This window comes from Eretmochelys imbricata, chromosome 2 (genome assembly GCF_965152235.1).
Source record: "Eretmochelys imbricata isolate rEreImb1 chromosome 2, rEreImb1.hap1, whole genome shotgun sequence".
In the NCBI taxonomy this organism is placed as follows: Eukaryota; Metazoa; Chordata; order Testudines; family Cheloniidae; genus Eretmochelys; species Eretmochelys imbricata.
In genome coordinates, this window is record NC_135573.1 from 82,441,749 (window position 1) to 82,455,268 (window position 13,520).

General features: G+C 39.9%; 1 protein-coding gene across 1 annotated transcript in view; it reads right to left on the reverse strand.

Annotated features, from left to right (window-relative positions):
* The window catches only part of GREB1L (GREB1 like retinoic acid receptor coactivator), a 129,705-nt gene that overhangs the window by 96,037 nt on the left and 20,148 nt on the right, over window positions 1–13,520 (reverse strand). Inside the window, exon 4 of the mRNA XM_077810384.1 lies at window positions 4,583–4,759. Coding sequence (XP_077666510.1) covers window positions 4,583–4,759 — 177 coding nt within the window. The remainder of the gene's footprint in view (window positions 1–4,582; window positions 4,760–13,520) is intronic.

The following is a 13,520-nucleotide window of genomic DNA, read 5'->3' on the forward strand; positions in this document are numbered from 1 at the left end:
GAACTTTGGGGGCCATGATACGTAAATTCGTAAATGAGCACTCCAATGATTGGGACCTAGTGTTGCAGCAGTTGCTCTTTGCCTACAGAGCTGTACCACATCCCAGTTTAGGGTTTTCCCCATTTGAACTTGAATATGGCCGTGAGGTTAAGGGGCCATTGCAGTTGGTGAAGCAGCAATGGGAGGGATTTACACCTTCTCCAGGAACTAACATTCTGGACTTTGTAACCAACGTACAAAACACCCTTCGAACCTCTTTAGCCCTTGCTAGAGAAAACTTACAGGATGCTCAAAAAGAGCAAAAAGCCTGGTATGATAAACATGCCAGAGAGCATTCCTTCAAAGTAGGAGACCAGGTCATGGTCTTAAAGGCGCTCCAGGCCCATAAAATGGAAGCATCGTGGGAAGGGCCATTCATGGTCCAGGAGCGCCTGGGAGCTGTTAATTATCTCATAGCATTCCCCACCTCCAACCGAAAGCCTAAGGTGTACCATATTAATTCTCTAAAGCCCTTTTATTCCAGAGAATTAAAGGTTTGTCAGTTTACAGCCCAGGGAGAAGATGATGCTGAGTGGCCTGAAGGTGTCTACTACGAAGGGAAATGTGCTGGTGGTGTGGAAGAGGTGAACCTCTCCATGACCCTTGGGCGTATGCAGCGACAGCATATCCAGGAGCTGTGCACTAGCTACGCGCCAACGTTCTCAGCCACCCCAGGACTGACTGAACGGGCATACCACTCCATTGACACAGGTAATGCTCACCCAATTAGGGTCCACCCTTACCGGGTGTCTCCTCAAGCTAAAACTGCTATAGAACAGGAGATCCAGGATATGTTACAGATGGGTGTAATCCGCCCCTCTGAAAGTGCATGGGCATCTCCAGTGGTTCTAGTTCCCAAACCAGATGGGGAAATACGTTTTTGCGTGCACTACCGTAAGCTAAATGCTGTAACTCGCCCAGACAACTATCCAATGCCCCGCACAGATGAACTATTAGAGAAACTGGGACGGGCCCAGTTCATCTCTACCTTGGACTTAACCAAGGGGTACTGGCAGGTACCGCTAGATGAATCTGCCAAGGAAAGGTCAGCCTTCATCACACATCTCGGGCTGTATGAATTTAATGTACTCCCTTTCGGGCTGCGAAATGCACCCGCCACTTTCCAAAGACTTATAGATGGTCTCCTAGCGGGATTAGGAGAATATGCAGTCGCCTACCTTGACGACGTGGCCATATTTTCGGATTCCTGGGCAGACCACCTGGAACATCTACACAAAGTCCTTGAGCGCATAAGGGAGGCAGGACTAACTGTTAAGGCTAAGAAGTGTCAAATAGGCCTAAACAGAGTGACTTACCTTGGACACCAGGTGGGTCAAGGAACTATCAGCCCCCTACAGGCCAAAGTGGATGCTATCCAAAAGTGGCCTGTCCCAAAGTCAAAGAAACAGGTTCAATCCTTCTTAGGCTTGGCCGGTTATTACAGACGATTTGTACCGCACTACAGCCAAATCGCTGCCCCACTGACAGACCTAACCAAAAAGAAACAGCCAAATGCTGTTCAGTGGACCGGAAAGTGTCAGAAGGCCTTTAACAAGCTTAAAGCGACACTCATGTCTGACCCTGTACTAAGGGCCCCAGACTTCGACAAACCGTTCCTAGTAACCACAGATGCATCTGAGCGTGGTGTGGGAGCAGTTTTAATGCAGAAAGGACCTGATCAAGAATTCCACCCTGTAGTGTTTCTCAGCAAAAAACTGTCTGAGAGGGAAAGCAACTGGTCAGTCACTGAAAAAGAATGTTACGCCATTGTCTACGCTCTAGAAAAGCTACGCCCATATGTTTGGGGACGGCGTTTCCACCTGCAAACCGACCATGCTGCACTGAAGTGGCTTCACACCGTCAAAGAAACTAACAAAAAACTTCTTCAGTGGAGTTTAGCTCTCCAAGATTTTGATTTCGACATCCAACACATCTCAGGAGCTTCTAACAAAGTGGCTAATGCACTCTCCCGTGAAAGTTTCCCAGAATCAACTGGTTAAAATCGTCCTTGAGATGTGGAAAATATTGTTAGTCTTTATGTACTTGGTAGTATATTTAGAGATGCATGTGTCTTATTAACTCTGTTTTTCCTAGAGCTCCAGGAAGAAATCCCAGCCAGTGTTTCACCCTAGCTGAGATTTGGGGGGCGTGTCATAAATATAAAGGGAAGGGTAAACCCCTTTGAAATCCCTCCTGGCCAGGGGAAAGCTCCTCTCACCTGTAAAGGGTTAAGAAGCTAAAGGTAACCTCGCTGGCACCTGATCAAAATGACCAATGAGGAGACAAGATACTTTCAAAAGCTGGGAGGAGGGAGAGAAACAAAGGGTCTGTGTCTGTCTGTATGCTGGTCTTGGCCAGGGATAGACCAGGAATGGAGTCTTAGAACTTTTAGTAAGTAATCTAGCTACGTATGTGTTAGATTATGATTTCTTTAAATGGCTGAGAAAAGAATTGTGCTGAATAGAATAACTATTTCTGTCTGTGTATCTTTTTTGTAACTTAAGGTTTTGCCTAGAGGGGTTCTCTATGTTTTTGAATCTAATTACCCTGTAAGATATCTACCATCCTGATTTTACAGGGGGGATTTCTTTATTTCTATTTACTTCTATTTTTATTAAAAGTCTTCTTGTAAGAAAACTGAATGCTTTTTCATTGTTCTCAGATCCAAGGGTTTGGGTCTGTGGTCACCTATGCGAATTGGTGAGGCTTTTTATCCAACATTTCCCAGGAAAGGGGGGGTGCAAGTGTTGGGAGGATTGTTCATTGTTCTTAAGATCCAAGGGTCTGGGTCTGTAGTCACCTAGGCAAATTGGTGAGGCTTTTTACCAAACCTTGTCCAGGAAGTGGGGTGCAAGGTTTTGGGAAGTATTTTGGGGGGAAGGACGCGTCCAAACAGCTCTTCCCCAGTAACCAGTATTAGTTTGGTGGTGGTAGCGGCCAGTCCAAGGACAACGGGGGGAATATTTTGTACCTTGGGGAAGTTTTTGACCTAAGCTGGTAAAGATAAGCTTAGGAGGTTTTTCATGCAGGTCCCCACATCTGTACCCTAGAGTTGAGAGTGGGGGAGGAACCTTGACAGGCTCTCAGCACCCCGACTATACAAATTGTTCCAGCACCCCTGCCTCCATTAGAAGCATCTCTATTTGATGATGATTCCCCATTAACAATTACTTTTTGAGAGCTATCTATCCATTTAATAGGTGCTACACTGATTTTTGCAGTGCTAATTTTTATAATCAGAGTGTCATGAGGTACTATGTCAAATACTGTACAGACGTCTACATCAAAAGTTAACTTTATCAACCAAACTTGTAATCTCATCAAAAAACAATACCCAATTTCTTTGACAAGACCTATTTTCCATAAAACCATGTTGATTGGCATTAAATTATATTGCCATCTTTTAATTCTTTACTGATTACTTCCCATGATTTTGCCCAGTCAAGCTAACTTTCCTATTAGTTACCTGGATCATCCTATTTACCTTTTTAAATACTGCACAATATTATTTCTTTACCCCAGTGTTCCATGATTTATTAAAAATCAGTAACAGGGGCTCAGAGAGCTCCTGAGACAACTATTTTAAACTGCTTGTGTATATTATTACCCAGTCCCATAGACTTTTACATTTTTAATTTTAGTAGCTCACCGGCAGAGCACAGATGAGCTGTTGGCTCATTAACAAATAAGATGACAGGCAAGAAGAGGCTAAACTATGAAGGTAAGGTCTTAAAAGGAAAGACAATTTGTAACATGGAAGTGGAAAAGGTGGAGCGAGTGGAGGGATACAATGAGGGGAAGGGCAGGTAGGATAATGTGATTGGACCAATGAGGCAAGATAATGAAATTGGCAGTAGCATTTGAATGGATTACGGGCGACAATATGGCATTTGTCAAGGACAAAAATGAGGAAGCTGCAATAGTTAGGATGTAAGATAATGATGGCCTGGACTAGAGTTTTAGCTAAATAAATCCATTAAAGCTTTAGCGAAATTTCTTGTCTATTGAAAAGTCCACCTCAATGTATTCTAGGCACCACAGGAACAGGGAAGAGAGAGAGGAAATCCAAGATGGAGATTGATGGTGCCAAAAAACCAACAACCTTACATCACTTTTATTGGTCTGTTCACCCGGCAGTCATAGGCCAAGAGGGCAAAACAGGTGTGCAGATGCATGTCTCCAATTAGCAAGAAACATTACTGTGTTAATTCATATTTTAATTATTATAAATATAATCTGTGTCTGCTAATTCATGTTTCTTATTCATGAAATGAAATTTTTACACACTGACTGGAGGTTAAAAATTGACTACGTTTCACATTTATGCCCCAGTGCTGCAACAGACTTTGTGTGGGTGGACTCCTGTACCTATGTAGGGCCATATTTTAAACAGGCTTTTCAAGAAGTTCAGTTATAGATTTAGTTTCATAAATACGGAACTCTCTTCAACATACCATGAAGAAAAATTCATTTCTTGAATCAACTTTAAACCAACCTTTAGTTATCAATTGTTGTACCAAGAATAATAATGAAAACCATTTACCTAAAAGTGCATTTTTTCCATGATCATCTGGCAAAAACCGCTTGTCAACAGCACAGACTAAAATGTGCTCAGGAAGATTTGGAGACTTGGCTCCTACCAGCAGGAAGCCTGCTGGGATATCAATTTGTTCCACACACAGCGATATTAACCGCAAATCCTTGCCTGCTTGACAAAAACCTGAAAAGAAAAGATGTGTGATTAAACTTTTACGAGTGGTTTGCTGTCACTTTCTCTTTTGTTTGTTTCAGCTATGCAAAGCAGCCAAGGAAGATGTTTCCCATTATTATCTAATTTAAATTCTTTTTTTTTTAGAAAATACATACATTGTGTAAATGTATCATCATTTAGGGTCTAATCCAAAGACCACTAAAGTCTTTGGAAAGACTTCAACTAAGCTCAGCGTGGGTTTTGGATCAGGTCCTTAATAAGGATACAGATCCACTGGCAGGGGGCATCAGCGAAAATAAATAGCCATTATTTACCTAAAAGGCTTCTGATTGGAGAAAGTAAGTAAAACTCTGGAGATCAGAAATCAAATGGCTAAGAAGCAGATACCTTTTCCACTATTCAAGTCCAGTTTTAAATAGAAGAAACGCTAAAACACTCAAACGTATGAAAAAGCCCTACAGTGCAAAACTCATCCCGTGTTTCCTTTCCATCTATACCACGTCACTTGAAACTAAACAAAAAAAGTTATGAGTTCATAAAAACAAAACAAACAAACCTCTTAAATTATTCCCAAGGAGTTCTATCTTCTCTGCATCTCTCTTTAGATTGTAAGCTTTATAAAGGGGACAGTCTTTAACTTTGTGACTTGGTGCTAAACAAACATATTAATAATAAAAAAGACTGCTACATATCCAGTGTTTACTAAGAAAAAAACACTAAAAAACCCATCAGTAGTTTATGAAATTTGACCCTAAGTTATACCTACACCAACTCTTTATGCTCAGGAACACTGAAATAAAAGAAATTTCAGTGATATATTATTCAAATAGAAGTTTTTTGGGGTGCTCCAGCTTTTATTTTCCATCTGTGTATTACATTGTCTAATATATATAACTGTTACTGTTTATGTGATGCAATCCATTTTTCAGAGGTTTATACGTTTTCTTTGAAGAAAAAGATGCATTTAAAAACTCAGTTCAGCAGTGGGGCTTTCAGAAGACTGTTGCTTTTTGTTTGCCCCTACCCTCATAAAAAACTAAACTCAGCCATATGAGACTTAAAATCATTTTTCAAAATTCACAACTTGTTTGTTTAGGCATTTTCAAAATTTCCAATTTTAAAAAAAATTTAAAAGCAATTTCTGAGTTAAGAACAAATCAGAAAGAGATGGAATTTATGTTATCATTGGTTCATAATGTAGGTTGACATTTGAGTTTTGAAGTTGAGTTTTGTGCGTTTGCGTTTAACTTTAAAAATAGAAAACCCATTCGTGGGCCAGTCAACCAGCATCTGTATTGGATTTATGGGGATCAAAATGACTGGCCACATTCTCTGCTGGCATAAGTCAGGGCAGCTCCATTATTGATCCCAAACTATTTACAACAGAACAAAATCTTGCCCTACTATCTCCCTGATTTACTTCTAGTTCCGCTTTGAAGACTGAGATGACAGACACCAGAGGGAGCCATCTTTATCTCTTGTCCTCCTCCACCGGAAAGGATATAGTGACAAAGGACCTTTTGGTCTCTCTTTTCATAGGCAATGAAACTGTTAGTGGAAGCATTATAAAGCCAGGTTTATAAATGGTTCATGCGAACACAATTTCAGCACAGGTAGCCTGGCTAATGTACAGCACACACAATAACTTCATAAGCCATTTTGCTAACCTGGCTCTATGATAGTACGTCCCTACCTAATTTCCACTTCTACAGGTGCAGGAAAGCTCGCCCATCTGTCAGCTGCAGCAGGAGGTGGTAAGTAGATTTGTTTCAGGGCATTAGCAAATATGGGGTTGGCAGGTGACAGGGCACTCCACTATTGGTTGACAGGGAGTATGGTCTTTCCTCTGCCACAGTAGCAGAACCTTCCTGGTGTGCATTGAAGTAAACCTGAAAATCCTTTTTCAGTGCCTATTTGTGCATATACAGTATAGTTTACCAAAGAACAGCTTCAAAAGGCTCTACTGTATTGGTTGTAGCAAACTATTATAAACCTTCATTATTAATTAAATTTTAACAGCCACATCCAAGGCATTACCATCTATGTACTTTAATACTGTACACCCTGATCCTGTAAAAATTCATGCATCTACATAACTTTACCCTTGTAAGTAGTGCCCTTAACATCAATTTGAGTCATGCCGCATGGAGGATGCCATTTTGCTCTACAAAATGGCATCCTTCATACAGTGTTAACTCACATACGTGCACAAGTTCACACAGGTGAAGGCATTCCAGTAACACACAGCCTATTCAGTACTACTACACCATCACTTGAAGGAAAGTCCTATTTTGCTCAATCTAACGGAAGACATGTAATATTTTTGCATAAACGAGTTTAGTGTAATCAGGGGCATTATCAATGTAGACATCATACAGGTGGGGATGTAACCCGGTTCTAGATAAAAGGAGCTCTTCTGGGTAAATTGTATTTTACTCAAAATGTAAATTGCCTGCTTACCCAGTTGTGGGTGGTACATACCACTGAGATATTATGGCTAAAATTTTCAAAGAAGCCTTACTTCATTAGATACTCAAATCCCATTGACATTCAATGGTAGTAGTGTGCCTAACTCTCTTTGGCTCCTTTGATAATACCAGCCTATACCTCGGTCTAAAATGGCAAAATTACCCACTGATACAACAGGGGTCAGCAATGAAAAATTTTGCTATTATACACAAGGCTTATGATACAAAAGATGTGATTGTTTTAACAATTACTCTTTAGTACGGTCTTAACTAGGAAATTTTATAAAAATGTTCCTAACTCCACTAACACTGACTGTTGGAGCTTTATGCTAAAATGTGTTATTGTTAGCAACACTAGGAGATCTAGAGTACCCAGGGTTTTGGAAGTCAACAGTTTTCAGCACTGTTGTAATCTGACCTGCCAAAATAGCTAGGTGTCACTGTGCTAAAAATCCTGTTAGCAGCTAAAACCCCACCTACAGCAGGTCTACTAATGTTCTAACACTAATTCCACTGAACTCAGGTTAGCACTGGTAGGAATTTTAGGATAAAATTCCATAGCATGCACACCACCCTGACTGAGACAGGCCTAGCAAATCACGTTGAAAAGGTGTTAGTAGGAACACAATTTAAGCTGTGTTTAGGACAGATTCATACCATCAGTTCTGATGAGGTCTCAGTGTGAAGGACAGAACAGGAGATCCTCAAAGCCCTAGAAGGAGCCCCAAGAGGAAAAAGCAACCAGGAATAGTTCATAACATTTTAACAGTCATCTGAGCATGTACCTTCTGAGCATGTACCACTGCACCAAGGCACATCTGTGTTACACCATAATACCTTAGCACAGAGGTCCCCAAACTGTGGCGTGTGCCCCACTTTGGGGGGCATGGAGGACCATCTGGGGGCAGGGGCATGGCAGACCCTGGGCCAACCCCATGGGGGGCGGGGAGGGAGCACTACCCAGCCCCTCTCCTGCTCCGGTCCCCAGCCTCAGCCACTGGCTATGTCTCCGTTCCTGGCCTGGGGCCGAGGCTAGGGGCAAAACCAGAGCAGAGCCACACCTGGCCAAGGCCTGGCTGCCAGCCCCCACTGCAGTCCAGCCACTGCCCTGCTCCTGGCCCCAGACTCACCCCCAACTGCAGCCCCAGCCTCTGCCCCCTTACCCTGTGTCCATGTCCCCCACCAACTCCTGAGCCACAGCCCTGTTCCCGGCCCTGGTGGGGCAGAGGGGGCGCTGACAGGGGTAAGGAGGAGCAGGATCCTCAAAAGTTTGGGGACCACTGTCTTAGCAGTACAGAGTGAAACTAGCCTATGTATCAGAGGCTGATACTATAGAGTCTAGACAATAGTATCCTCTTATCTGAGAGGCTGTTTTATCTGCATAAATTTCATGCTCCCTATTCAATTAGGATAAATACATTCTATTATATAAATGCTGTACATACACAGCCTGTAATGGTACATACTACAACGTAGATACGTCTTTTAATATTTACCCAAGATAATAGATGAGAAGCTGCCATTACTATATACAAGATACTCACAAATTCCACAGTAAACTGCAAACACTTCTTATACCTTTATAATTGTTCTCTTGTATTATCTTTTGTTTACGCTACTAAAAAAATAGCTCCACAAATGCAAAAACCAAAAAGATCTTTGAACATAAAACTAACGTTTAAACAAGATTTACCATCTAGCTTAAAAGTTTAAAAAGCCATGGAAAAACAAAGCTGATGTTAAAAATTTGTCTTTGGCTCACCCTCAGCATAGACAGGAGGCTGAAGAAATGACAGCAATGGGTTGCACTCAGGACTGATTTTCAGTTTTGTTTTATGCATTTAATTCACACGCTTTAAGGCTGAACTTTTAAAGGGATCCATAGTTGGCTTCCATTTGTACGAGAAGCTTTAATTGATAGCTGTTCGAGACATGTCAAATAAAAAATATTTTCTTTACAAAGACTTTAGGGGATTTTGTGTTTACACATCAACAGCCAAATCAGAAAGAGTAGATTAATAATTTTGGCCAGGTACCTCTGTGTTAGCTTAAAGTAAGAGATTATCAGAGAATACGTATCTGCTTCTATGAAGAAAAATCTTTAATTTTCTTCCCAAAAAAATGTAGACAGTATCCAAGAGCCATCCATTCTTCTTCTTTTCCACCCATGTAAGGATCATTTCTTTAGCAACAAAATGAATCATTTGTATAGAGTATTTTTGTTAATTGTTTTCTCAAAAAGTTCCAGTCATAACATTTTATTTTTCCGGCTTACCAGAAGTTCAGAGTGCTAATTTTTTTTCCTACATGATTTTGTGTTGATAATTAAATATCAGATAGATACGACTATACCCATGTAAACATCAATAAGGCACACATTTTCAAAAATTGACCTCTAATTTATGCTAGTGTAATCTGCACGCATAATTTTTTTTAGATTCGGTTCATATCAAGTGTATTTGCACTATATACATGCTCATTTATATAGGTATTTATACATGAAAATTCTGTCAAGTGACAGTATGTACAAGTTGTTTACACAAGTGATTGCAATTTGTACTATAAAAATGATGCATTCACCAATACAGGCCAGATTTGGAAATTTAACCCTTTACTGTTATTTGCATGGATACAGGTATCTCCTGATGTATAGTTACACATGAAGAGGGGGTAAAAACTAGGGCTGTCAAGTGATTAAAAATATTCATCGTGACTAATCACACTGTTAAACAATATTAGAATACCATTTATTTTAATTTTTGGGATGTTTTCTACTTTATCAAATGTATTGCTTTCAGTTACAACACAGATCACGAAGTGTACATTGCTCACTTTATATTTATTTTTGATTACAAATATTACTGCTATAAAAACAAAAGAAATTGTATTAAAGTACTTGTATGAGGTGAATTGAAAAATACTCTCTATCATGAAAGTTGATCGTACAAATGTAGAATTATATAAAAAAAATAACTCATTCAAAAATAAAACAATGGGCTTGTGGCTGAAGCATGAAAAGGCATACAAATGTTTAGCATATCTGGCACGTAAAATACCTTGCAATGCCGGCTACAAAAGTGCCATGCCAACGCTTGTTCTCACTTTCAGGTAACATTGTAAATAAGACGCCAGCAGCATTATCTCCCATAAATGTAAACAAACTTGTTTGTCTTAGTGATTGGCTGAACAAGTAGTAGTACTGAGTGGACTTGTAGGCTCCGAAGTTTTACATTGTTTTGTTTTTCAGTGCAGTTACGTAACAAAAAAAAAAATCTACATTTGTAAATTGCACTTTCACGTTAAAGAGATTGCATTATGGTATTGTATGAGGTGAACTGGAAAATACAGTTTCTTTTGTTTATCATTTTTACAGTGCAAATATTTGTGATAAAATAACAATATAAAGTGAGCACTGTACACATTGTATTCTGTGTTGTAACTAACATCAATATATTTGAAAATGTAGAAAAACATCAAAAATATTTAATTCATTTCAATTGGTATTCTATTGTTTAACAGTGCTATTAATCGCAATTAATTTTTTTGAGTTAATCGCATGAGTTAACTGTGATTAATCGACAGCCCTAACCCCCCCAACCCCATTTTAGCTGTCATTTGGCCAACAAAAATCAACCACTATAATCCTTACAATGTTTAGAAAATATTAAAAAAATAAAAGTATACAAATGAGCTCTTTGATTCACTCCCCGCTCAAAAAAAAAAAATTACCATGGGATCCTCAGCTTTGTTTTAAAAAGAGAGCAGGCACTTAAATCCTGATTAGTAATTTGCGAAGTGCCAAAAGCAACAGGAAAGAAGAATAATGAATAGCTCTTAGGGACATCATCTGCATTTCTTTGGAAGAAAATTCAAATGTTTTCCTTCACACAAGCATGTTTGCATTCCACAATCATCTTAATTTAAACTAGCACAGGCCTGTCTGCCCAATAAGGAATAGTCTTGTCCGCACAGCTGTGGAAATACAAGCAAAAGGTTTTCTATTTTGTTTTCTTTTTTCACCTAAAGGTACCAAACAACACCCTTAGTATGGGGTACAAACTTGTATCTGTACTGCAAAAAATATATTTGCATAAGAAATTAGCTTCTAGGAATTACATATGAATTGCAGTTCACTGTCACTCACTATTGTAACTTCACAGCAACTGATCAGGTGTTAAGTACCTGCTTACTTAATTGCCTCTGAAATTACTTTTGACCTCCTTTAGACCTCAGGTAAATTGAGGATTTACTAACAAAAGGAAGGTGCTACTATTGTGTTTCACACATATCTTGCATATAATGCCATTCCACAAATTAAGACAAGCATGCTTTAAAGGCATGGCAATGAAGAGGTTAAGAACTGTTTACTGTATTATCTAGTTGTACATTTGAGGTCATTATGCTAAAAGCTGTCAGTATTTCCATTGGTTTTAGAGTAGCAGCCGTGTTAGTCTGTATCCGCAAAAAACCTTCACAGAAGTTTATAACTGGGCTATAAAAATCCATTTGGAGCTAAAACTTCTGCCAAAAACCAAAAAGAAACACTTATGCTTATTGCTTAAAAAGGCTTTATTTTTACAAACAGAATAATTATGTGGACTTGTCACCCTATAATGGTCTTCCAACAAGAAGGATAAAGGACCTCCTGCTACTGCCAAGTTAGGAAGAATGTTCAGCAAAAATGTTACTTGTGTTTTATTCATTATCAAAGGCAATACAAACCAGTTCATGCATTTCTGACTGATTTATGACTCAGCCATGTGAATTTGGGGAATTATGTGATTTTTTTAATAAACATTAGGATGTTATATGGAATATGAAATGACCATGAGTGAAATCCTGGCCCCACTGAAATCAACAACACAACTACCATTGACTTCAACAGGACCAGGATTTCACCCCACATAAGGTACAACCCTTGAGACATTTAACCTAAAGTATCTGTATAATCAGCAAAACTTATGAATTGCAGACTCAGGAACCAAGGACCCAATCCAGTACATGTTCAGGTTGGAGCACCCTGAGCAGCCCCACTGACTTCAACTTTTAATTTTTTATCTATTATTTTGAATTCAATCCTAATATTACTTTTCTTTGTAAGCAACTGCTGAGTTGCTTCAGGGACGTCATGCAATGGAAAATGGAAGGTTAGGTGATCTGTATGATCACATATAGGAGGAAAGGTGATCACTGAGTCAATTTCTTTGTTTAGACATGGTGTAGAACATGAATATATTTGGGTACCCATGCACTTACAACAATACATATAATTATACACAATCTATCAATTGGCGTGGGTTCAGAGAAGAGCCAAGAGAATAATTAGAAAACATGCCTTATGGTGATAGGCTCAACTAGCCTCAAGCCTAAAGGACAGTTAAGGGGTGACTCGATCATAGTTTATAAGTATGTACATGGGGAACAAATATTTAATAATGGGCTCTTCAATCTAGCAGACAAGATCCAATGACCGGAAGATGAAGCTGGGCAAATTCAGACTGGAAATAAGGCATACATTTTTAACAGTGAGGGTAATTAACCATGGGAACCATTTACCAATGGTCTTGGTGGAGTCTCCATCACCGACAATTTTTACTTCGACTGGATTAAAAAAAAAAAAAAAAAGATATGCTCTAGTTTAAATGGAATTATTTTGGGGATTCTATGGCCTGTGTTATACAGAAGGTGAAACTAGAACAGGGATCAGCAACTTTTGGCATGAGGCCCACCAGGGTAAGCCCCCTGGCAGGCGGCACCAGTTTGTTTACTTGTTGCATCCACAGGTTCGGTCGTGGGCTGAGGGATGTGCTGGCTGTCGCTTCCCACAGCCCCCATTGGCCTGGAACTGTGAATCGCAGCCAGTGAGAGCTGCGATCGGCCGAACCTGCAGACACAGCAGGTAAACAATCCAGCCCGGCCCGCCAGGGGGCTTATGCTGGCGGGCCGCAGGCCAAAAGGTTGCCGATCCCTGGACTAGAAGATCACTATGGTTCCTTCTGGCCTCAGAATCAATGAATCTGCCAGTCTACAACTACTCTGATGAAACGTCAGCAATGTTTTAAAATTTCTTCCCTCTCCTTTTCCAACAATCAAAAAATAAAATCCCTCCCCACCAACCCAGCATCTTCAGGAAAACCCTTAATAGGAACATGAACTGAAAGGGACCCCCTGGGTCATCGAGTCTAATCCTCTGCTATTCTGAACAACTCTGTGATATCATCCCATTCATAAATTCAACACAATCCATTTTAAAACTAGTTAGGTTGTCTGCCCCCACTACTCCTATTGGAAGGCTGTTCCAG